The sequence below is a fragment of the Chrysemys picta genome, chromosome 1, assembly GCF_011386835.1.
Source record: "Chrysemys picta bellii isolate R12L10 chromosome 1, ASM1138683v2, whole genome shotgun sequence".
NCBI classification, from domain to species: domain Eukaryota; kingdom Metazoa; phylum Chordata; order Testudines; family Emydidae; genus Chrysemys; species Chrysemys picta.
Window position 1 is genome coordinate 3576523 of NC_088791.1, and position 25854 is coordinate 3602376.

The 25854-nt window shown below is 54.1% G+C and overlaps 2 protein-coding genes across 2 annotated transcripts; one reads left to right on the forward strand and one right to left on the reverse strand.

Moving 5' to 3' along the window:
- Positions 1–4039: 4039 nt before the first annotated feature.
- On the reverse strand, positions 4040–15058 carry ARF5 (ADP ribosylation factor 5). Its single transcript, XM_065551444.1, has 6 exons — positions 14797–15058; positions 11622–11702; positions 9585–9694; positions 8648–8719; positions 5311–5436; positions 4040–4693 (listed from the first exon to the last, which is right to left on the reverse strand). Exons 1-6 carry the CDS (start codon positions 14861–14863, stop codon positions 4607–4609), a joined length of 543 nt encoding a protein of 180 aa, XP_065407516.1. The 5' UTR covers positions 14864–15058; the 3' UTR covers positions 4040–4606.
- A 1926-nt stretch (positions 15059–16984) lies between these two features.
- GCC1 (GRIP and coiled-coil domain containing 1) lies at positions 16985–22813 on the forward strand. Its single transcript, XM_008174152.4, has 3 exons — positions 16985–17367; positions 18198–19283; positions 20951–22813. Exons 2-3 carry the CDS (start codon positions 18237–18239, stop codon positions 22253–22255), a joined length of 2352 nt encoding a protein of 783 aa, XP_008172374.2. The 5' UTR covers positions 16985–17367; positions 18198–18236; the 3' UTR covers positions 22256–22813.
- Positions 22814–25854: the final 3041 nt, after the last annotated feature.

Sequence of the window (25854 nt, forward strand, 5' to 3'; positions counted from 1 at the left end):
TCGCTGGTGAGGTAACTCCCGGCCCAGTTAATCAGTCCGACCTTCATGGCTCCACCGCAGGGCAGCAGTTTGTGACTGCCTGGTCCTGTGGGACATCAGTCCCGCACGCACCCCTGGCTGGATGACTCCGTCAGGCCCAGTTCAGCCCTAAGGTCACCTTCACAGGCCATCAGATCCCTCCCAAAGGCAGCCAGGAAGCAGGGAGGGCCATTGCACCCCCGTGGGTCACTTGGGCAGGGATCCCTGCCTATGTCCTGCCCTTGCAGGCCTGGCCTTTGTGACACGCACCTTACACCACAGCAGCTGGTGAGAGACTGCAAGTCCTGCCTAATAATGGACTGGAGCCCCTGTCTGCTGGAGTCAAGGGGGGACTTTCCATTGACTTCAGTGAGCACTGGGTCAGGTCCAGCATACACCCTTCTCGGGTGATGGTCCAACTCCCTTCCAAATCCCCCTTTCCCCTGGAGAAAACTAGCGGTGCAACCCCACTGAGCACCTGCACTTCCCCAGGCAACATCCCGCACAAAGCCAGCCCCAGGCCCTCTGGGTCTCCCCACCACCTGGGCACCCAGCCCCGCAAGGGCTGGAGTTATTGCAATGAGGGTGAAATGCTGGCAGAGAACAGCAAGTTTCTCCTCTTCCTTTTAAGTGGGGCCAGGAGCTCCCTGAGCCTGGCCACTCCCTACGGGGGATGGACAGAGCACGTCTGAAGCCGCTGTAACCTCATCACTACCTGACAGATAAAACGCCTGCTCCGAAGGGCCGGGGAGAGGGGCACAGCAGCAAGATCTTTTAAAAACTTTATTACGGTTTCTGACATGCATTACGGTAACGTCCGCAGGCCCCCCCTGAGATCTTGTGCTAGGCACTGTCCATGCACCACCTACGAATCGTTTGTCCCACACGGGTCCCCCACCGCTATCAGAGCCCTGTGAATGCACAAAAGTGCCTCTGTGGCGGGTAGGAATTTTCCTATTAGGGCATGGCCCGGCTAATTCATTATCCTCGTCCTGGCCCTGACAGCGGCCAGCACCAGAAGGACCAAGAAATCCCCTAGTCCTCGAGGCCTATTATGGAAGAACCTGCATGTGGGGGAAGCTTCTGCAGATCCCTTCCCAGTTAGAGAGCATTAAAAAAAAATACAAACTCTCCCCTCACTCTAGCTCCATTCGCACTGTACCCTCCTTGTGTTGAGAGCCAGGGTGAACAGCAGCCTTGGCTGGGCCTGCTCTACCCATGCGGGGCCCTCACATTCATCCCACTCCATCCACCCTCTCTTCTTACACAAGTCACTCCAGGTCTCTGTTCCACCCACCTCCATCTCTGGCCCTGCCTAGCGCTAAGCTCACTCACTTCAGCAGCCTCCCCTATGGACCCTGCTGCTGGGTTTGTGGCAAGGGCTTGCACAGAACTGCCCACGCTCCTGTCTTTTGCGTGAGTGGTTACAGTTCACGTAGGGTGCGTCTACACTGTAACTAAACACCCGCAGCTGGCCCAGGCTCTCAGGGTTCAGGCTACCGGTCTGTAAAACTGTAGGGCAGCTGTTCAGGATGGGGCTACAGTCGGCCTCAGGGACCGCACAAGCGGGGGGAGGGTTGCAGGACCAGGGCTCCAGCCCGAGACTGAACATCCACACTGCAATTTTACAGTGAAACGGCCACGGCCAAGCCCCATGAGCCGGAGAGCCCTGCCCTGTCCATAGCGCTCATCTTTACTCATCGATCTGTCTTTATTGCATTTGACCTGCCCTCCTGCTGCCTCGCCGCTTCGTTTAGAGTCCTGTTTGACCTCCACATTTTGCCAGCTCGCTGCTCACACCATCGAACGGCCCTGAGGCTGCCCCAGCTCGCTCACTGGTGCAGGAGGAAAAGCGCTTTCACCCAGTATTCCCTTCAAACCACATCTGTCTCTCCTCTACCCTGGCTCCTTCCCTCACATGCCCAGGGGGGCACTGCCGTTCTCACGCAAAGCAAGCGCCAGCAACTCAGCCCTCAGCATCTCCTGGCAGAGAGCTACCTTCCAAGGGGATCCCACTAAACAGAAACCCAGCGGATTTCGCCCCCCCCCCCCCCCCATCCCTCTCTCCCACTGCTGTCCTGGAGTCTAGGAACCAGAGCGTGCAGATAAGCCAGCTGTGAACCGCCTTCACCTCACCTCCACTCCAGTCCGTGCAGTCCCCATTGCCCCAGGCCGAGGAAAGACACAGCCACAAGGACAAGCCAAGGGTCTTTATTGACATCCAGGCAGCAGCACCTAGGAGTTACTATCTGGGCACCGCATTTCAGTCACTGTGGCTCTGCAGCAACCACCCAGGGTCGGCTCAGAGGCCTCCGGAAAACGGCTGCCGGGAAAACGCTCCCACCGGAGAGAAGCTGAGTGGGGCCCGGCCCCCACTGGTCAGAACCACGGAGCTCATTCCCCCTGGGGGCAGCCCAGCTTCATCTGGTCACTGTTATCCTGTGCGCTAACCTTGCTGCTCCTAAAGGACTAGTGCTGGGGTTCCACCACTTCCCTGGAGACGAACCCAGCCTCAGCCATCGCTCTGCACGGGGGAACTCTCGGATACCACTGTGTCTAAGGCAAGAATATCACATGGATACTCTGTTCTCTGGCCCAGCTTCATACCCTTACACTAGTCTGACCCTCTTGGACCACCCTCAAACGCAGGTGTCTGTATGTACAGGAACCAGGCAGGCCAACTCCGAGCCTCCAGGTCCCCACTCCCATCTGCCTGATGGAGCCTTGCCCAGCTTGGGGGAGGGATAGCTCAGTGGTATGAGCATTGGCCTGCTAAACCCAGGGTTGTGAGCTCAATCCCTGAGGGGGCACTTAGGGATCTGGGGCAAAATCAGTCCTTGGTCCTGCTAGTGAAGGCAGGGGGCTGGACTCGATGACCTTTCGGGGTCCCTTCGAGCTCTAGGAGATAAGGATCTCTCTCATATATATATATATGGGTGAGGGTGTGCTCTCTCATCACAGCTGTGGGGACAATGCGCAGATTGTCTCCATTAGTCACTACATTACACTGACTGTCACATCACAAGCCCATGCTCCCCAAGGGAGCTCAGAGCTCAGCAGAGCTCTCCAGTGGCCTGGGGAAGGCAGCAGACACATTCCTCACTTCGCTTTCCTTCCCCATGAGCCAGGCCCCCGCCAGGATGAAACTGACCTGCAGGAAGCCAAGGGGCCAGCTAACATCACTGACACTAACAAGGGGCTTTGCCCAACATAACTCCGTGACCTGGGGAGGCGGTGGTTATTCAGGGCAGGGAAGATAGGGTAGGTGTTGGGATGAAGCAGACTAATCACCAGCCTCCCCCCAAGTCATGGGGACGGGATGGCGTTTTCAAACCCTGGTGCCTGGAGTTAGCTTAAAACTAGAAGGGGGAGGGGCAGTGCTACCAAATAGAAGTTGCCCAGTTTTCAGGGACTGCTTCACTAGCTGCTGTGGCTAGGGGAGGGGCAGGGGGGGAAGCAACACATGCACCCCTCTCCCCCAGCACTGGCCTGGGCAGTACATCCCTACTTGGTGAGAAGGGGCGGGTCTAGCAGAGCTCCGCTGAGCCCATCAGCCAAGCATATGCCAACAGGTCGCTGTGTTAAGCTCCTGCTCTGACACATAGCTGGATCCCACCAGCCGTTTCCACAGCTGGCTGCTGACGCCCAGTCTCATCCCGTAGGCTGTCGGTGCCACACCTGGGCAGGTCACTCAGGTGATGACCTGAGACACTGGGAGCTACAGTCAGCAATAAACCCTGCTTTGCCGAGCACCCACAGGCCAGAATCCTTCTGGCACCTGCATTCAGAGTGCACCCAGCCCCCTCCTTTTCAAACCGGTGCCAGGCACACAGCATGCTGGGGACTTGACCTTTCCACTCCAGGGCCTGAGAGGGGCTTTTGGGCAGGAATCTGTACATTTCATTCTCTGGCTTTCCACCCCATAGGGTGGCCCTGCAGCTCCCCATGTTCACCTCCTTCGTTACCCCGACCCTCACACACAAAAGCCGGGCCCATCTGCTGGCGAGAAAGAGGTAGGGCATAGGATACAAACTGGTGGAGTTTTATTACTCGATATACAATAGCACATTACACAGTCAGAGTCCCAGCCCTGTCCTGCCCCCCCACCCTCCCCAAGAGAAACAATTATAAAGTTCGTGGAAGGATAAAAAGGAGAAACGGTTCTGTTCTGCAGTGTTGTGACGGCCGAAGCAGTTACCTACGGCTTTCCTCGCAAGCTGCCAATGGAGGTCACTGGAACACCGCCACCCGCTCAGTGCTTAGACACACCCCGCCCCCACCACTTCCCTCCCTTCCTTCCAACAGGCCCCGCTGGGACATGGCACAGGCTCCACTTAACAAGAACACATGCAGTTGGGTAGGATGGCTAGCATGAAAGTGCCGTCTGGGCAGCAGAAGGCAGGAGCACGGCTAGTGGAGCTGCCCGAAGAGTCCTCAAGGTTCAAGTTCTACCAGATAAACACACAGATCATTTAAGACGAGGTCACAGGGGGGAGGGGAAAAAAACCCAAAAACTAAACTAAACCCGGCACGGAGATTCCAGGTGGGCACGACGCTCGTCTGGTCTGTGGGCCGGCTGGCCACCCACCTAGCGCTTGGAGAGCTCGTGCGATAGCCAGTCCAGTCCGTCATAGAGACCAGTGCCCTGGGTTGCACACGTTGCCTGCACATACCACTGAAAAACAAGGGAAGGGAGGAAATCAGGCAGCAGGCAAGACAGAGCAGCTAATGCCGAGAGGTAGCATTTAGTGGGCTGGGAGCCAAGCACCCCCAAACCCTAATCCCACTTCAGCCCTCGGTGTGACCCGAGTGCCTCAGTTTGCCCTCTGTAAAATGGGGATCATGATCCCACCCTACCGCACTTGGGAAATGAGGACGGATGGGCCAGTTTGTAACATGCCATATATCATTGTCAGCAAGCAAGGTCTCCAGTTCTCTTCAGCCTTATGGGAGACAATTGCTGGAGAACCCCGTGGGGGTGGGAAAGGAAAGCAAGACAGAGTTTGGTGCTGATCGGAGAGAGACGGACTGTGCCAGCTAGGGCCAGGCAGAGCGCAAGCTCCATGCACACCGCTCTGCCACGTCACCTCTCAATCCTGCAGCAGCCCTTGCGACCCACACTCCAGGCCCCCTGCTCACAGCTTTGCTTCAGCTTCACAGCCCGTGCGACTGAGCCAAGGAGAGCCGCTGAGACGGGGGAGAGGCGGTCAGAACGGAGCAGTCAGGCGACAATCCCTCCCGCAATCTCCGGGCAGCCTCTCCTGGCAATCGCGGGACCCTGGGTACACTTACGGTTCTGCTGCGGAGTGTCTGCAGACCCAGCTTGTCGGTCAGCTCGCTCACTGCCATGGCATTGGGCATGTCCTGCTTGTTAGCAAACACCAGCAAGACTGCATCCCGCAGCTCGTCCTCCTGCAGCTGGAACGGAGCAGGAAAAACAGCTTAGCCATGGCCGAGCGGGGAGGCCTGTGAAACCAGCCGGCTCTAGCCTACCGCAGTCTCCTAAGGACCAATCCAGAGTGACGGGTCGGTGAGAGGGTACTGAACCGGGACTCAGGACATCTGGTTCAATTCCCACCTCTCCCAGAGATGCCATCGGTGACCTTGGGCAAGACGCTTCTCTCAGTGCTTCAGTTCCCCAGCTGCTAAAATGGGGGTAAACCCTGCCTCCCTCCCCCCATTTTCACCTGTCTTGTGTATTGGCCCTGTGAGCTCCGTGGGCAGGGTGTCTGTGCAGCACCCAGCGCGGTGTGGCCCTGACCTCACATACAATCACAGGACAGACCATTAGCACGTTACAGCTCTAGCGTGAGGGGCTGAATGCTCCAACTTAAAGCTTCTTCAGCTCACGCACCCACCTCCTCCTGAGCCCTCTGCTGGGGCCCCCCACACCCCTCCAGGTCTGTTCTTGGCCGCCTTCCTCAGCTCCCCTGCATTTCGGTCGTTACCTCTCCATCCCTCCCAGCTTATCCAATGTCTCATTCTCACATCACACCCCACCTTCCCCCAGGGTGGCTATGGCAAAAACGGAACCCCTCTTTCTCCAGCTCCACTGGAGTGTGTTCATTCCTCCGTCCTCCAGCCTCCTCGGCTCACACCCAGGCTCTCGGCCTTCTCCCTCGGACAGTCAAACACCTCTGGCTCCAGGGTCACTGGGTGCAAACACCTGCCATGTAGCCATAAGGCAAATATTCATGTATTCTGCACCATGGGCAGCCCCCACTGTGGCTAGTCTCATGCGGGCCTGCTCCCCAACAGATGCACACGGTCGGAGTTTTGCGCTGTACCAGGGCAAGGTTCTCTCGGATTCAGGAGAGAAGGATTTTTCTAATTGAATGGATTTTCTTTAAATTCAGGTACTAACCGAGCAGCCCACTCCCTCAGCCAGTGTCTCCTCAGCCCCATTCTCATGCTATACACTACACCTGGAACAGCTCCCTTTTCTGCCACGCATCCTCTCCCTCGGGTTAGCCGCACATACTCTTCTTTGGAGACCAGAGTCAGGCAAGTCAGAACCAAGCAGCTGCATATGGCACAACACTGCGCTCAGGCACCCCTACACCTTCCTTCCCCCTTTCCTTTGCTGCACGTCTTAATCAGCCTGTGAGCTCACCAGGGCTGGGACCGAGTCTCCTCTCTTCCAGGCACCCACTTTTCCCCAGCCCCTCGTTGTAATGCTTGAGTGCATGTAGTGCTGCTGTCACCTGCCGGAGGGGTGCTTGAAGCCCGAGTTCTCCCAAGACTGGCTTAGGGCAGTAGGCACACAGCTAAGGCTGCAGCTCCACAGAAAGGGAGTAGTGCTCGGAGAAAATCACATACAAAAATTAGCATCAACAGAGAGACCAAGCACTCAAGAGTCAAGGTTTCTCCTGCGATGTTACCTAGGATGTACTGTCCATTCCTGCCAGCCTGGAATGCTCTGGGAGTCTAACCATGGGATACACACCAGCATTGGAGCCCCATTGACTTTTCAGTAGAAATCTTCACTTTTGGAGTTGCCTGACCGAACACCTGGATTCTCAGCCTTAATGCTCCATTCGAGCCAGTTTTTGGTTATTACCAATGGGTGAGACGTCCAGGAAAGCTCAGCATTTTGGTGCACACCAGCAGCCAGGTGCTTGTGACACTTGTGATCAGATTTTCAAAGCGAGAGCTGCATGTGTATTTCATCATGGGTGCACATGGCACTGTACGGAATAGATCTCTGTCTTGTGGGGCTTATAATCCAAAATTGTCTACAACAGGAGATGAGGGAGTGAGACGGGCAGCAAAACCAGGAATGCGATACTGCTGTAGAGGAGTGGCATTTGAAGAAGCAGGTCATCTAGCTGCTTTTTGTATTTTTATAGGGGGTCACAGTGGGCATAGGACCCACTGCCCCAGAACAGAGATGACTGGTTAAAATACAGACTTTCTATCAGAAAAATGAATTGTATCCCCCTGAAAACACAGGAGAGGACTGGTATTTTATAGCTGGAATGGGACACTAATTATCAAGCCCTCCGCACATGAGAAAGAGATAACGGTTGTACATTTTAGGGGTAGATGAGTTGGCCTTTTTAGCACATTGGTAGAATGGCCACATGGTAAACGTGTCTATTGGATCTACATGAAGCAGCTTCCCTGTAACACTGATGTTCAACATACGCCGAGGAAACAGTCCCAAGCCGCCCCTTACTTGCAGGCTGGCTTTGACAGCCATTGGTAAGAGACAGCATTTCTAGAAGCCATCCCGTATCCATGCATTCCATGGTTTCAACTAAATATGTCCGTTCAACCCACTCAAAGGCCTTCTCTGCATCCAGAGAGAAAGCTAGACTGGGGCTAACACAAAGACACTTTCTATACTTGACAGGTTTCAGAGTAGCAGCCGTGTTAGTCTGTATCCGCAAAAAGAACAGGAGTAGTGCCACAAGTGCTCCTGTTCTTTTTTCTATACTTGGCTCTGGTTAATTTTGTTTTGTTTTAGTAAGTGAGTTTAATGTGTCTCACCTATGGTTTTATGGAACATTTCTGGCAGACGCTGGTTTAGTCTAAAGGGATGGCATGGACAGTGTACACAATTTTGATTTCCGGAACTAGCTGTTAGTACATTTCACCTTGTAGAGGTTAACACAGTAAGATAACCAGGGCCTGTATTGCAGAGATGCTGAGCACTACGTTCCTATTGACTTCATGTCTCAGCACCCAAAGAGTCAGAATGTTAGTTACCCCCGCAGCGAGTCAGTAGACAGCAGGCATGGCTATGGAAGAAGCAGTATCGTAAATTTACTCCAAACACAAGGGATTTTGAGGACTGTATAAGTGACCTCTGCCTGCAAGTGTGTCCATTGCAATAGCATCTAGACTCCTAGTCTTAGGGATAAGCAAATTTGTGAAGCAGGCTCCGCTTGTTTTGAACTCCTGCTTCACACACACCAACTTACCTTGAGATAGGAATTCTACACCGGGCTCTAGCAGAGCCTCGGCCACCCTAGATCCATGTCCTACTAGCCCTGTCAGCTCCTTGGCTTTCACACCAGAGAGATCCCATCTAACTAGTATTCTCCACCTTCCCACCAGTCACCACAAACCTGAAAACCTAGAGAGACAACATGCGGTCTCTCTCCAAACTACCCCCACCGCTCACCATTTTCTGTAGCTCATCTGCAGACTCCTGCACTCTCTCTCGGTCATTGCTGTCCACAACAAATATGAGGCCCTATAGAAGAAAGCAGACAGACATGAGACAGTTCACACAGTGCAGGCACCAATTCCACAGTGAGGGGCACACTACACAAACCCAGAGGAACAAGCCTCTTTCCAACACCATGGAATGGCAACAGAGATCACTGCCAATGTGGCAACCACTTCCCACCCTACCCCTAACCACGTATCTTCTCCAAAGCTATTCTATAGATCAGCAACAAGGGCTTGCATGCATCTTCATTCAATGGAAAACCCCACATCTCTTCTTGCCGCTTCTGCTCGCACAGAGGCCAGGGGTGGGAAATGCCCTGGGGCAGTTTTCAGACGCCCCACTTTCAGCACCTCGCTGCGCTGAACAAAGGAAGTTACTCATGGCTCAGAGCAGAGACGCCTCCCTGCCTCATTCTGAAAGAGCCTGACTCAGAGGCAGTGTCGCTACGCCAGCCTGGCGCAGCAAAGGTGTGGGCAACTCCCGTAACCCCAATGCATGCTGCTGCGTGGGGGGAGCCAGGAGCTGCCTTCCAGCCAAACTCCCTGGTTAAATCATCTCAGGAAGAGGACAACCTGCCACTACCAATGCACAATCAAGCCCTATCCTCTTTAGCCATCTCTTTACCAGTGTGACACTGCTACCACCCTTCCCCCGCAAGAAGAGAGAAGGGTCAGTGGGTCACCCAGAAATGCTGGGAAGGCCAAAGTGATCTAGCTCCTATGAGCAGGGCAGGAGCAGCATCCATGGGACTAGGTCCACGTCTCATCCCCGGTTCTTTGCCATGGAAGCAGTTGCTATCTCCTATCCTGAGGCAGGCAGGGGAGGGGAGGCCTCAGTGGATCCCTGCACAATAATCATGTCCAGAGGGCTCTGCAGCTCCTCCCACCTGTGTGTTCTGGAAGTAGTGTCTCCACAGGGGTCGGATTTTGTCCTGGCCACCTACATCCCAGACGGTGAAGCAGATGTTCTTGTATTCCACTGTCTCAACGTTGAATCCTGTGAGAGGAGACAGGGTTTAAGACACAAGCGAGTCTCTGCTGAAGATGGTTCATCACCATGGCAGCCTGAAAACTGGCAGACCACAGACGCGCACTACAGGAAACACCAGCCACTGCCGGCAGAGACACCACAAGATCTCAGGGGATTTTTGAGTCGGGGGGAGGGAGGATTCATGGGGTGTGTTAAGTAAGATGAAGGTGCAGTGCAGCACCCTTCTCCTCCCACCAGCACTTCTTGGGGAGGGGTAATGGATGATCCCCTCCCCCCCCAGACAGCAGAGCCATCCACCGTGTAATTCTGCTCTGCAACGGGACTGAGAAAGGGACAGCACAGGTCCACGTTTACAATCTGCTCCCCAGCCACTACCAATCAACTCACCCAGGCCGGTGTCCTTCCAGCTTATGCTTTACTGCTAGCAGAGGATTCTGCATGACAAACGCTGACCTAGCAACCCTCGAACTCGCTAAGTGGTTCTGTCCAGTGGTGCACAAGTCACATCTACCTACTTTGTCTTCAAGCAGGTAGACAACTCTGAATACACATGGTGAGCAGATGTCAAGAACCATCAGATGGAGACATTTTTACATAGCGACATCTCAGACTAGAATTGCACTAAGGTAACTGCTGTTCACCTTTAATCTATAGCCTTGTCTGCTGACCACATTGCTCGTGATCAGAAATAAGCAACCCACAAGCACCCCCATTCTAAAAATTCACCGAGAAAGACATTTACCACAGTCAGTAGAGCTCTGCACGGCTGAGAAATACAAGCTCTGCTGGACTCACTGTGAAGGCCAAATCAAGGTCAGATGATGTTTACAGAGTCAGACCCAGCCCTTCCCATGTGACCCAATGGTCCGTCTCAGCAACCCAAACATCTGCTCTTCTAATGTGAACCTGTGCACATGCCACCACTGGCACCCCTACAGCCACTGCAGACCTGGCAGCTCTCAGACTTACAAGCATCAGTGACAGAAACAAGGGGGTGGGGTGACAGGGAACCGAATACCGGGGGGGCATCAGAAACGCTGTGGATGGGGAGCCCAGGCTGGGACAAGTAGGGGGCTGCAGGCAGTGGAGAATCGGTAGAGCTTGGCAAGGAGCCCAGGACAATAGCAGCAGAGAAATGAGGTCTCCTGACAGTGTTGTGTGGGGGCGTTCGCACAGCATCTGCCTCGGCTGTGCCTTGCCCAGGCAAGTCCATCACTTTCAACACTAGCGTCACATAAAACATTTAAGATAAACACCACAGAGATGAACCGACAGGAAGCCTCTTTCTTCTGCTGCAGTCACGCTACCCGTCAGACCAGCTCTTCGTACGCTGTGTCCGAAGCGAGCAGGGCTGAGACCCCAAAACTCGGGTGTTTAGGAACATACGGACAATGAATGCGCTTGCGTGCGGTCTGAACTTGTACTGCTGCCCCGGCACAGCCAGTGTGCAGGACCGACCTCCCCAGCATTACAGACACTGGGATGGCTCCATTTTATCAGGCGACTGGATTGTTAGCTCTTCAGGCCGGGACTGTGCAAGGACCTGGACTTGGGTCTCACTCGTTGGCCTGTTGGGAAGTCCAGCCCCACAAGCGGAGACGACTCTGGGGAGCTGTGGGTACCTCACGTCAAGCCAGAGCCCAGCAAGGCACACAAGCCACGCTGCAGTTTAAAGGCCCTTCCAGTAGCACAGCTCAGCAATGCGACAGGAGCCACCCTGAAACATCCCTGCTGACTTCAAAAACCCTTCTGCTTCCAATGCCACGATACAGCCCCAGCTAACCAGCAAGAGAGCTGCAGGGAGGCACAACCCCGCTGTCGACTCAGCCCGAGAGATGGGGGTCACCGTACAGAGCTTGCGAACCTCAGCACATCACCCCTCTCCCGGCCTCGGAGAGGAACCAGAGCCGGGGCGCGGCTTCTCGCCACTTACCGATGGTGGGGATGGTGGTGACAATCTCGCCCAGCTTTAGCTTGTACAGGATGGTGGTTTTACCGGCAGCGTCCAAGCCGACTGAAATAGCGAGAGAGAGAGAGAGGGGAGAGGCCAGTGTCACTTGCCAGCACGGGGGTGCAGATAAGCACATGGCTCCTACCTAAAGCCCCCATAACCGGTTTCCCTCATGAGTCTGACTGCCCCAGTATACAGCACCCCCTCTTTCCAGGAGATGCTGCAGACAATTCCCACAGCTCCAAGAGCCAAGTACATGCTCCCAGAGGCTCAGACAGAGCCATTCTAGCAAGACAGCTTTACAAAGGGCTACCGAGTTTACAACCTACAAACCCACCCACGGCCCCTGGTGTACAGCCTACCCCCAAAACAGCCACAGCTCATTCATTCAGGAGAAGCAAGCGAGCGGTCTGCCCAGAATGAAATCCCCCACCCCTGCTGCATTCTGCGGCTTTCCAAGCCTGAGTTATCCCAGAGAACACCAAGCAAATCCACACGCTGTGGGGCGGAGATCTAACAGCAATTTTCCCCTCTGCAAAGCTGTCTGTGAAGACCAGTTCTGAGCACCAGGAGGGGAGAATCAGGCGAGATTCCCAAATGTTCCAGTCCCTCCATCACCACTCTGTCCTAGGCAGTTGGTATCAGCTATGGAGGAGTCACATCAGTCTGCCCTTGACACGATGCCCAGGGCAGGAATTGCTAGCGTAGGCCAGCTCTGTACATCCCCATCACAGAAAAGCAGATGTCTCTAGAGCCCTATCTAGAAGTGTCATTTCCAGTTCAGAGGCAGGGTCTGGTGCAGGGCAGAACATGTGAACACCCATACAGTTTAGCGTTTCCCCCTCAGGAAAGACGAGGTGCTTGTCACAGAACAGCTGCATCCTACAGAGATAATAGGAATCTATGGGGAATTCTTCAAGCCTAGGGAATTCTGCTTCCCTTTTCTCTTCTGCTTGATCTGACCGACATTGTAGTCCCAAACTTTACAAGGAGGGTGGTACAGAAGCAGGGCTTTGGGGCGGAGCCCGGAGCAGCTCTAAAGCGGTGGAGCTGCAGGTTTTTGCCTGGAGCTAGAGCGGAGCCAGAGCACAGCTCCAAAGCCCTGTTCAGAAGGGCATTACCCAGGGAGCAGGGTGGCCCAGAGTAACAGGAATAGGCTAAGGAGACACACACTCCCAAGGCGCTGTTCTGATCCGGGCCATGTCAGTATTGGCCAAGAGCCATTACCACCCAGTGGCTCTTCGGGGACTCCTAAAAGTAGCGAGTTGGGGGCTGAGCCCAGCTTGTCCACCGCGCCAGGGGCCCTGCCTTGCTGCCCCTCGACTGGCTCATGGAGACTGAACACCCCTCAAAGTCAGAAACAGGGCATGAGGAGGCAGACAGGAGCTTGCACAGACACTACCTGGGCCACACCTCGCATGCGATTGGAGAACTCCGGTCAGCACGCCTGTCAAAAAGCTAGGACCTTCTGCTCATTAAAAGTGGTTAGGGTCCTGCCACTGAGCTGAGGCACCACCATATCTCGCAGGAACCCCCCAAAAAAATCCTCCATTATTGTTACTTATTTGCACTGCAACTAGGCTGAGAGATCCCAGCTCGGGTCAAGCCCCTGCTTAGCTAGTCTCTGTAAACCCCCTTGCTGTCTGCTGACAGGGTTCACAGCCATCTGTTTGCGTTATGCACTGCAAAGTGACCAATGCCTCAGTAAACTCAAACCCAGAAGAGCTGACCAGAAGACTGTCAGCATCTTTCACACACACAGCCTTTGTCTGGTGGAACTTCCCTTCCAACAACATTTAAAATGCACTAGACAGAGCCTGGGAAACACATTGGAGGCAACAGTCCCGCTGACCCCAGCTGAGTGGTTCATATCCCATCTCTGAAGTCCAGCGTGTCTCGACAAGACAGGCGTGCCCAGCCACACCACAAGAGTCCGTTAGCTGGAGGTGTCCAGCCGCCACAAGGATAAATATATGCTCCAGGGCCCCATCAGAATCACATTTCAGAGTAAACACCCCGTTTCGGGGACTGAGAGTTACGTGGTCCAAGCCCCTCTCCTAGGACAGTCAAATACTCTACAGAGCCTTCTCTCAGGGCTGTTGGCTCAGCCAGCCCGGATAGGCTCAAGGACCTGAATCTGGCCCTTTGATCACCAGAGCAAAGCCAGAGGTTACAAGCCTGCCCTGTTGCCACCTGCAGAGGGCCCCTCTAGCCGAGGAATGTGCAAGAACCCTACGCCCATGGGTCCCCATCCCCAAGCCCATGAGGGGGGGTGTTCCCTTTCCGTGAGGACTGCTCTGCTGGATGGACTATCTCTATAAACCCTGCAACAGAGATCAATGCCCCATAAGGGGACAGGGTACAGGATCCCTCAGTCCTATAGGTCTCAAGGTCCGGGGGGGACGAGTCTGTGCTCCTCCTGGAAGAGGGCAAGAGACAGCGATAACGGTCACCCCGGCGATGCAGGGAGATGCCCATGCCTCGCAGAGCTGCTCAGCGCCACAGGACCAAGGCAGGGCAATTCTCCAGCAAGGACCGATGCCGGCCTCGATTCTCTGGGATAAGGGCTAGCGCTGGCAGCGCAAGGGCGGGGCTCTCCCTACCCTGCTCCGGGCACGGCAGTCAGGCTGCCCACCACACTGCCCATGGCAGGAGGGGATGGTTACCTGGCCCAGTTACCCCAGAGGGATTGGGGTTAACACCACTTCCCCCACCAGCCCAGCAACCCAACCCCACTCCTTCAGGGGGGGGACCCTACCCACCCCCCACTAGGGCTCTGCAACCCAACCCCACTCCTTCAGGGGGGGACCCTACCCACCCCCCACTAGGGCCCTACAGCCCAACCCCTCTGCTCCGGGGGGACCCTACCCACCCCCCACTAGGGCCCTACAGCCCAACCCCTCTTCTCCGGGGGGGACCCTACCCACCCCCCACTAGGGCCCTGCAGCCTGACCCTCTGCTCCGGGGGGGGGGAAAGGGGGGAGAGGGGAGACCCGACCCCTCCCCGGGGGCCGCTCCGGGGCCCTGCAGCCCGACCCCTCCCCGGGGGCTCGGCAGAGCTGCCCGCGGGCAGCGCGGGGCTCCGGGGCAGCAGCCGCCCAGCGGGGAGGGGACTCGGGGCCCCAGCATCGCCCCTCCCCCCCCGGCCTGGCCTCACCCATGAGAATCCGCATCTGCTTCTTGCCGAAGATCCGAGAGAAGATGGCGGAGACCGTGAGGCCCATGGCGGCGGGAGGGGGAGGCCGCGCTACGAGCCCCGAGGCTGCCGATACCGCCGCTGCGAGCAGGCCTGGCCGGAACCAGCCGCAGCCCCGCCTCCTGGCAGCCTTGGCCCCGCCCCCGCCCGCAGTAGCCCCGCCTTCCGCCCGGGCCCCGCCTCCTGAAAGAGCTCTGCCTCCTGGCAGCCTTAGCCCCGCCTCCAGACCGAGCCCCGCCCCTGGCCGCCTTCTGAAACAGCTCCGCCCCCAGCAGCCTTAGCCCCGCCTCCAGACCGAGCCCCGCCCCTGCCCGCCTTCTGAAACAGCTCCGCCTCCACCCGCCTTAGCCCCGCCTTCCGCCCGAGCCCCGCCCCCGTCCGACTTAGCCTCGCCTCCCGAAAGAGCTCTGCCTCCTGGCAGCCTTAGCCCCGCCCCCGCCCGTCTTAGTCCCGCCTCCAGACCGAGCTCCGCCCCCGGCAGCCTTAGCCCCGCCTCCTGACAGAGCCCCGCCCCGCCCCCCCGTAGCCCCGCCCCGGCCCCCTTCTGAAACAGCTCTGCCCCCGGCAGCCTTAGCCCCGCCTCCTGAAACAACCCCGAGAACGAGCCCCGCCCCATGACAATAGCCCCGCCCCTTCAACGCTAGCCCCACCCCCGGGAGCACGAGCCATGTCCCAACACCGTTAGCCAATCACGCCTCCCGAAAGAGCTCCGCTGCCGGCAGCCTTAGCCCCACCTCTTGGAAGAGACCTCGCCCTTGCAGGACTAGCCCCGCCCTCGGGAGCAGGAGCCCTGACTCGGCACCATTAGTCACGCCTCCTGAGAGAGCCACGCCCCTGCAGCACTAGCCCCGCCTCCTCGGGGGGTCCCCGACCCAGGCAAGTAACAGCCTAATCCTCAGGAGAACGAGCTCCGCCCTATAACAATAGCCCCGCCCCTACCAACACAAGCCCCGCCTCCCAAAGTGCTAACCACTCCCAAGGAGCTGGCCTGCCTCCTGAAAGGGCCACATCTCTGTAGCCTTAAATCCCGCCAGACCCCACTTCCCAAGAGAGTCCTACCCCCCCAAAAAACTTTGGCTTCCTGCAGCTCCAGGCATTCCGTTCATGGTCCTCCCACCCTGGGCCATGGCCCTGCCATGTAGTCCCGTCCCTTGGAAGTGGCACCAGCTTTTGAAGTTAAGCTGAATGGGATAGTCCACACCTTTTGGAACTATTGTTTCAGGGTGTCTACCTGACAGCTGGTGCACCTGGCCTGCATTTTGCATGTCGAGGTTTTTTAAAATGAAAGCTAAGCTAAGCTGCCGATCACAAGTGGCTCCAGTGATGGGGACCAACCTCCCTAAGGCAAGTGCTTTAATCCACCCAAGAGAGGCGAAGTGGGTGAGGGAGTAGCTTTTATTGTACGAACTTCTGCTGGACCCGAAGAAGAGCTCTGTGTAAGCTCGAAAACTTGTCTTTTTCCGCCAGTCAGACATTATCTCACCCGCCTAGTCTCTCATACCCTGGGAGTGACACACGACTACAACTACACGACTAATACCGGGCTATTGAATTCTAGAATGGAGTCATATTAAGCTATCCGTAACAGTTCTGGGTATCCTGCCTGAGAAACATGATACCGCTAATGAGCAAAGAGGCAGACTTTGAGCTGGAAGGAACAAGCCTTCTGTCTGAGAAGGGGGTTTATTCTACGGTGAGACAGCCCCCTCTGCAAGGACGGTCCCTAGAAAGGAAGGGGTCACGTTCACTTCTGCACGCCACCGCCTGAGCACCTGCCACCTCTCGGGACACCCCTGGATTTGATACTCAGGGTCTGCAGCAAATTCAGCTCCCCCTCTTGCGCTCTCTGCTCCGGGCCCCTCTCGTGCCCACCACCAGGAGGAGTAGGGTAACCAGACAGCAAATCTGAAAAATCGGGACATGGGGTGGGGGGTAATAGGAGCCTATATAAGAAAAAAAGACTCAAAAATTGGGACTCTCCTATAAAATCAGGACATCTGGTCACCCTAGCCCCGGGACTTGCTAGCAACGTGTCCACACCACGCCAGCACTCCAGACCCAGCTCTGCAGCTAACCACGAGGCCCCGCCCCAAAACGAATAGGCCCCGCCCCTGCCACCAGGGGCGGGGCCTATTCTGCGGGCCGCGGAGTAAGCGTTTACTGCAATCAGCACATGCGCAGTGAGAGACAGCGGCGGAAAGACCGGAGCGCGCGCTCGCGCATTTACAGTCGAACGCGGCCAACAGGCGCATGTGCGTCGACCCTTGGAAGGGAGCCACGGGGATTCGCGCAGGCGCGGCGACCGTTGGACGGGGATTACGGGCTATGCGCATGCGTTAGCGAGCGTTCGTAGGGAGCCACGGGCATTCGCGCATGAGCAGCAAGCGTCGGTTGGTGACCAGCGTCCTACGCGCACGCGCTTTGGAAGGCAGCGGTGCGGAACGCGCAGGCGCGAGGCCTGAGCCCTCTGGGATACGCGCATGCGTGGTGAGGGTCGGAGGGACTCCGGTGGAGCCGGAGGTGGAGATCCGGGTGAGGAGAAACGCCCTTGCTGGGGCGTGAGGCGGGCCCGGGGTCCTACGGCCAGGGAGCGGCTGGGGCAGCTGCGGGGCTCCCCCCGCCCATGGCTGGAGCCCAGCCGCCCCCCTGTGAGGCCGGGGCGGGGGCCCTGGCGGGCCTGAGTCGCACTCCGCCCCCAGGCCCCGCAGCCCCCGGCCGGCGTGTGGGCGGCAGCCTGCAGTCCTGGCCTCCGGCTCCCTCTGCTCCGCGGCACGTCCCAGGCCCCGAGCCCCTCGGACAGGGGTGTTAGCCCCTTCTACAGATGGGTGAAGGAAGGCGCAGAGAGCGGGGGCGGGGGGGGGGGTGCCAGGAGTCAGTGACAAAACTGGGGTTACTCGGGAGTCACGGAAGTGCCCAGGCCTGTAATTAGTCTGCGCCTTTTCCTGGGGCTGGGTCTCTGGCGTTCACAATCGTCTGATGTGGGTGGTTGCGCCTCAGACTATCATTATGTCCTGGGCTACTGCTCTACAGATTTGTGAGCCCATGAGCGCTGTGTGGCCGGAGTGAGGTCAGCATTGTGGGGAGGGAGAGCTCAGGGGTTTGAGCATTGGCCTGCTAAACCCAGGGTTGTGAGTTCAATCCTTGAGGGGGCCCCTTAGGGAACTGGGGTAAAAATCTGTCTGGGGATTGGTCCTGCTTTGAGCAGGGGGGTGAACTAGATGACCCCCTGAGTTCCCTTCCAACCCTGATATTCTGTGATTCTATACTTTGCCTCATACAGTAGCCGGCACTCATCTGTTTTAAGACTTGCTAAGGCTATTTATGTAGCCTTCACTCATGTTTTTTTCTCCCTCTCCTTTCAGGTTGCATGAGCCGCAAAGTTGAACAGCCGCTGAGGAGTCATGGAGAAGTTTGGCATGAACTTTGGAGGTGGTCCTAGTAAAAAAGATCTTCTGGAGACTGTTGACTCTCAGAAAAAACAGCTTCTTCAGTACCAGACTCGCTTGAAGGATGTTGTTAGAGCCTACAAGAGCTTGCTCAAGGAAAAGGAAGCCTTGGAAGCTAGCTTAAAAGTGTTGTCCGTGTCTCATGAGACAGACGTTGGCCTGAGTGGCGCTCACCTTGAAGACATTGCCAGCTCCAATGTTTCCTTTGCTGACTCTGCTGATGACAGGAGTTCTGTTCATAGTGAAGACAGCATGGGGACAGCTACAAGTGTGGACACTGCTGCCAGCTTGACCAGTGCCAAGGGTGAACTGGGGACAGAAGATGAGAGAACCACAGCTGGGTCTTCCCTTCTGAAATCGGAGGAGGCGAGTGGATCAGAGAGTGGCGTCAGCACTGGCAGTGGGGATGTGCCAGCCGCTGCTAATGAGGCTGACAAAAGGGTGCTCCAGCTGAAGACTCAGCTGGCCACCTTGACCAGCTCCCTGGCTACAGTCACCCAAGAGAAATCCCGCATGGAAGCCTCATACCTAGCAGACAAGAAAAAAATGAAGCAGGACCTGGATGAGGCCAGTAAAAAGGCTGAGGAAGAGAGAAGCAAGTTGGAGGCAGAGATGAAGTGTGTCCAGGAGCAGCTGGCAGAGACCAAAGCTCGTCTAATCACACAGCAACATGACCGGGCCCAGGAGCAGAGTGACCATGCCGTTATGCTGCGGGAGCTACAGAAGCTGCTGCAAAGTGAGAGGACCTTGCGCCAGGATGTGGAGCTAAAGCTGGAGGAGACCAGGGAAGCACTGGCTGGAAGGGTGTACGTGGCTGACCGTGTGGAAGAGTCTGAACTGCAGACCAAGCAGCTGAGCAGGGTGGTGGAGGAGCTGAAGAGAGAACTGCAGGCTGTGCAGGAAGAGAACAGCAAGCCAGACCCCCGGCTGCAGGAGCTGCAGGATGAGATGGCCAGCCTCAAGAGTCACTTTCAAGCGCAGCTGCTGCAAGAGATGAGAAAGGTAATTCTCTGTTTGTACACCAGGGTGCACTAGCCAACATCTTGTATAGGAAGAAAGCAATAGTGACTGCACAGAGATGTGTAGTGAGTTTGGGTTGACATAAATCCTGCATCTTCATAAATAAGAGATTTAAAAAAAAATCTACTGTTCCACTAGAAGGAATAACTTCTTAATAAGGATACAAACTGCCATGCTTCAGGGCAAAAGTCAACCACTAACCAATGGGAGTAGGAAGAAACTTCTTTTATGAACAGGTATGCCATAATTCTCCATTATAGAGTTTCTTACACCACCTTCTGAATCATGTTATCCTGGCCACTGTCCAAGACCAGATACTGGAGTGGATAGAACACTTCTGAGCCATTGTGGCAGTTCCTATGATTGTACCTTTGTAAAACTTTTCAAGTTCCTGCAGTGCAAGAGCAGTGTTCATTGAAATTATGATAGAAATAATTTTAATGTAGTGTTTTGTAAATCAACAGAACTCTCTATTAATGGATGCTAAGGTAAATAACTCAGTAAGATAAAGTGAAATGAGAAGGGCTTTTAACCCTTCAGCTTCAGGGGCTGAGCTGGTAACCGGCTGGGGTCATGAAAAAATCTTTCCTCTTTTCTTGCTACCGTGCTGCATGCACAATGAGATGTATTTTGACAGTTTCACACCTTCCTTGGCAGCCAGATATCAGACTACAAGGACCATTGTCTGTTCCATTGAGAAAGATCTTATGCTGCCATTGGCAATTGCTCCTCAATGTTGGTGGGAGCAACGTGAAACTGATGTGTCTTGTGCCGTCCTTGTAAGTTTCATGGTATTCCGGGGAAAGCTCTGCTGTTGAGGCCCTTTGTGATCGCTGTCTGTAACGTTTGGGGGGCGGGTACAACAGGGCAAAGGCCTCTCGTGCAGGTGGGGAGAGAGAAGGGCAGAAACCAGGGATATGGAGGAAGAGAGCGATGGGTAGGTGAACCCATATTGAAGAGGGGATAGAAATCATCTCCAGTAATTGGATTTGCTGCTGAAAGAATTCCAGAATAAAATCTCCAACTTTTCCTGTTAACATTCCAGAATTCTTTCTTCCCCTCTGGATTTGGAAGTGTCTAGAAAATTCCTTCCACCAGATAACACATGGGCGTTAATTTCATTTTATCTCTGGCCTCGCACTCCTCTGTGGGCTTGTCCTTGGAAAATGGCCTCTACCAAGAGGATTTCCCAAGGAAGTCTGACCAGTGGAGAAGATTACTTGAATTTGGCTATAATACTAGCTCCGCAAGATGCTGCAGTTGTACCCAGTGCAGTTGCGACTACTGCATCCTTTAGATTACACACAGGTTTTGAGAAATTCCATACGAAAAACAGGGCCTTAAGAGATCCAGTGCTGGCATGCCTCTCATTGCCAGTGTCGGTGTGGCATAGCAGCACTTCTTGCTTGAGAATGGAGAATGCAAATAGAAAATTGTTTCTTGTTTCATTTGATCCTTTGTTTATTTATCCTTTAAATATGGGCCAGACTAGCTGTGTAATGGCCCAGACTTGATTGTGAGAGAGGAAGGATGGCCCGGTGGCTAGGGTGCTAGCCTGGGATTCAGGAGACCGAGGTTAATTCCCGCCACAAATTTCCAGTATGAAACAAAACAGAAGTGTAACCCGTCTGTGCTCCTTTTGTTTCCAGACTGCACAGGCAGAAGAGCAGCTCCGTCAGCATGCCCAGATGGAGGAGCGCCGAGTGGCCAGCTTGGAGAGCCAGGTCTCTGAGGTGTCAGAGCTGCTTGGCACTTACGAAAAAGCCAAACAAAAAGACCAAATGACCATTCAGAAACTAAAGGACCGCATTGTGCAGTTAGACCTGGAAAACAAGACTCTGGCCATCGCTGCTTCCAGCCGATCCCCAATGGACATTCACGTTGAGGAAAACAGCCTGGATGTTCATGTTCTGAAAGACAAAATGGAGAAGCTGAAGAAGCTGCTGCAGATGGCAGCCAAGAACAGTCAGCCTGCCTTGGACATAGAGAAGCTCTGTGAGCTGGAGCTGCCAAAGGGCACTGAGGCTGGGGATGGGGAGAAGGCTACTGCTCTGTATTACCAACAAGAGCTGAAGCAACTGAAGGAGGAATTTGAAAGGTACAAGATGAGAGCACAAGTGGTCCTCAAGAACAAGTCAGCCAAAGATGGCAACCTGGCCAAAGAGCTAGAGGACACCCAGGAACAGCTGGCTGAGCTGAAGGAGAAATACGTTGCACTTCGGCTCTCCTGTGAGGAGATGGAAAAGCAACACAAGCAAGAAATGGAAGCCAAGAAGCAAGAGGTGTCCCACCTGCAGCAGGTCCACAGACAGGACCTAGAGAAATGCCAGTTGGATTACAGGGAAAGGGCACTAAAGCTGGAGGAAGAGATGCACAAGCAGCGGGACAGAGCACTGGCGGTGCTGTCTGAAAAGGACCAAGAGCTGGAGCAGTTGAGGTCTCTAGCCATACCTTATGGGCTTCAAGGATCCAAAAACTACCTAGCATCAGGGAGTGACATTAGCGGTGATGATTTAATGGGTGCAATCTCTTCTGAGAACCTCACCCAGGCTCTGCATCTTGCTGCCACCAATGAGCCCACTTTCTTTCTGTATGCAGAGCAGCTGGCCCGGAAAGAGGTAGAAATTGTAGCCTTAAGGAAGCAGAAGCACAAACTGGAGAAGGAAGTTCACCAGCTCCAGGAGAGACTTTTGGTTGAGGAAGAGAAGCATAGGGAAGAGGTATCTACCCTTCAAGACCATATCCAGAAGAACTTAAGGGATAAGAGCAGAGAGGGAGCCAACCTGGAATATCTCAAGAACATTGTCTATCGGTTCTTGACCTTACCGGACTCACTGGGCCGTCAGCAGACTCTAACTGCCATATTGACCATACTGCACTTCAGTCCGGAGGAGAAGCAGGTTATTCTGAGACATTCAGCCAACAGCAGTTGGTGGCTTTCTGGGAAGAGATGAGAACCCGGGGCCTGCTCATAACTACTTTACTTCTATGGTGACATGTTCCTGTTTTCTAACTGTACGAGAAGAACTAACCATCCTTCCCAGGACCTCTGCACTTAATTATTTGTGTCCATCATGTGTCAAGGGCACGGGAGCCTTCAGCAGAGTACTGAGCTTTTAGACTCGTGCAATTAGCACTAGGCCAAAAAACAAATGGTCATCTCAGTACTTCCACTAGGACCACAACTTTCTGTGCCACAAGAATTCACTCGGGGTTCAGACTTCATAAAAGGAGGTTCCCCACTGACGAGATCAGTATTTTTTTTAATCAAATGTTCCTTATTTTTAACCTGTCAAGTGTAGAGTGGAGAAAACTTACTAAGTTAGGTCACTTGCTTGGGTCTTAAAACTCCAAATGGGCTCAGGGCCTAAAAATAAAAGGAAAAGTACTTAACAGATTGGGCAACACTATGATTTAATCAGTTAGCATTTAAAAGAACCCTGAAAACCAGGGAGAGATGAGTCTTAATGACCAACTACTATCCAGATATTAAAAAGTTCCTCAGAGACTTCCTGAAGGCTGCTAGTGAGTATTTGTAACAGCCAAATTTACACGAGAGAGCAGAATAGCTCCTCAGATTGCTTGGAACAGTGCTAGACGTTGGAGAGAGCTACATTCTATTGGAGTAAAAGTACACCTAAAAAAATGTATTACTTCAGATTGGGAATTTTCCACGTACAAACATGCATTTATTAAGCATGAGGGTAGGAGGAGAAGCGGAAGGTGGGGAGGGGGGGATTGCTTTGCCAAGTATTGGAACCAAGGGGCTGAGTAATGGCTCCATGCCATTTCTAAAACAAAAAGGACAAAGTACCGGTCTCATCAGGTTAGATCTGAGTTTTCTAACCTTCTTGGGCAAAGGGGAATCAAGTGTTAAATGTGTTAGATCCCAGGAAGGTGGTGATGAAAGCCTGGGATTGCAATGGCAAGCCGACCTCCAGCAACCATTTTAGGCTTTATGGGGCTTGTCCACCATCCCGGATATTCTTACACCTAGCCGTTCGTTCAGAATTTTTGAGGGGGGAGCACAACTATTGAAGAAGTTGTTTTTCCGACACGCTTCACTGCTTCTTCCAGTCTGTTGAGCAAAGAGAGCCCAGTAGCTTACTGGGGAAATATGGTTTGCAGTAAAGTTGTGTGTGTGTGAGAGAGAGAGAGAGAGAGTGAGAGTGAGTGCTTGGCCCGCTATCACTTTAATCCAGCGGGTCTGCCAAAATGTCTCCAGGATTAAATGAGATTAGCAGACAGAGGTCTGAAATGGTTTGAAATACATTCTTTGGTGGACCACTGCAAATATAGCATTGGAAACAGTAGCATTACTATTCTTTCTGGCTGGGCCCAGGAGCCCTTTGGCAAGACTGATGGCTGCTACACCGCCCAATGTAAGGCTTTGACTCACCTGAAAGACAGCAGCACTACTCATTTCAGGAAGGGCTGCAGGACTGGCCTCTAACACAAGCCAGGCAGGGAAGGGGTTGGGCAGAAGATCAGGCTGTGGGTTCTGAGTATTGGAGTCTGCTGGCTGGGTGAGAAGGGTAGTCTGACGCGAAGTGTATTGGTACCATTGCTTCCTCATGTACGTCTCTGCACCTTCTGATCCCATTTGTGTTATGTAACATGCACCAGCCTAGAGCTGCAACACCGCCAAGGGGCCTGGGTCCTGGTCTATCCTGTCTGGAAAACACGTGTCTTTCTGGATTGCCATGGAAGGTGGAGTCTGAGTGTGCAGAACCCCTGCTCTCCATGGTGCCTATCCAGTGGGAATGTGACCCAGACCTTTTTCCTTGCCTGAGTGTGCTGCAGAGGCTGCGCTATTGAAAGGGACATCCTTGGCTCTCACTTGGAGTAAGGGACAACTGCCCCGTGGCTGGCCTGGTTAGGAAGTAGAAGCCTCTTCACATGCAAGTCCCACACTGTCAAGCCTGTATTTCTCTGGGCTGAACTTGCAGGGGAGCAGATTGCCCTAACCCCTCTCTCTCCCCACCCCCGGCAATGGGTACCGACGTGACAGGCGTGAGAGTAGACAGGACTCGAGCTTTCAACAATTTCCTTTCCTTTTCCTGTGGGTAACTTTGCCTTTCTGGGGAGAAAGCATAGAGGCTGTCTAGGTACCCAAATGTATGACGCTAACCCTTTCCTTTCCATAGTGCATTGGCACACCCAGACCACAAGGCGTCCAGTCTGTGTTTGTAACACGGCTACAATTACAGCTTCCCTTCCCATCATTCAGCTTTGAATTTAACCATTGATGTCCTTGTATAGGTGTATCAAAGCCTGTCTCAGTTTACACACAGACCTGGTGTATAATTATTGGCCTCAAATGCTGCGTCATTAAACTGAGTTTTGATCAGGGTACACAAGGATCAGTCCGGAGAGTCGGGGATTTGGGGCCTGTTCCCAGATCGACATTGGGATCAGGCTCTCCTATCTCACAGGAGCTCTTGTAAAGCACTTGGACATCCTCCGCAGAGGCCGTGAGAGTGTAAAACGCTGGCTTGGTTATAAACTCTCAGCAAGCTGGCCCTAAGGTGCCAGGGCTCTGTGGCACTCTGGAGGCTCTGTGGAGCCTCATTTAAATTTAAAAATGGAGGATTTTAACAATTTAAATACAAAAATTATGAATCTATTTAGTAACTCCCCACCTGCAAAACTGCGAGGGGGGAGTTTGGGCCTGTGAGAATCACACTTGCTGGATCTTTTGCTGACATGCTCAACAGTCAAATAGGATTGACGTTTAAACTACCATTCATTTTGGCATCACCAGCACCACATTGAAACAACTGGGGCAGTTCGCACCTTTCGGAGCCACTGTTGGAGGCTGCTTGCAGACTCTGGAACCCAGCCCTGGACTGGTTACACTCAGTTCACGTTTTCAGGGTTTTCTCACCCAAGTGGGCAAGACTTTTTTTGTTTTTAATGACTGCTGAGATTCTGGAGCCCAGTTCTGCAGTCACAGAACAGAGAGGGGCCTGTTTGTAAGCACATACATTTGACCTTGTTTTAAGCTTCCTTCCTGGCACTTTGTCGTGTGGTGTTCCTGCTGGGTTTCCATTCCTCTGGTGAGCCCTGGAACTGGGACAGGAAATAGATGGTTTAATTTAATCAGGTGGAGTTGTGTTGCTCTGCAGCCTTGGAGGAGACTTCTTTCCTTGGCAGTGCTGCAGGGATGTGGTGCTGAGTATCTAGGCAGTCGTGCTTGCCCTTGCAGGCTGGCAGCATGCTGCAAAGTTGAGGGAGGAGCAGCCAGGCCACAGTTGCCAAGTGGACGCAATTGCGTCAGCATGACACACGTGCTGTTTGCTCGGGTGCTGAAGAAGGACATGTTCTTTGCTCAGCTAGCGCTCCTAGGCACTTCCGTTGGAATCGGCACAATGCTGCATTGGGATCTTCCTCGAGGAAGTGACTCTGACCAGGTCCTTGAGTTATGCAGGGCTTTCCAGCTGCAGTCGGACGGGAGCAGTGTCTCAGCAAAGATTTCTTGGGAGAAAAAGCTTTCTGAGTGACCGCAGTAACTAAGGTGTGGGGAAGTTATGGAGAGCATGAGCAGTGAAAT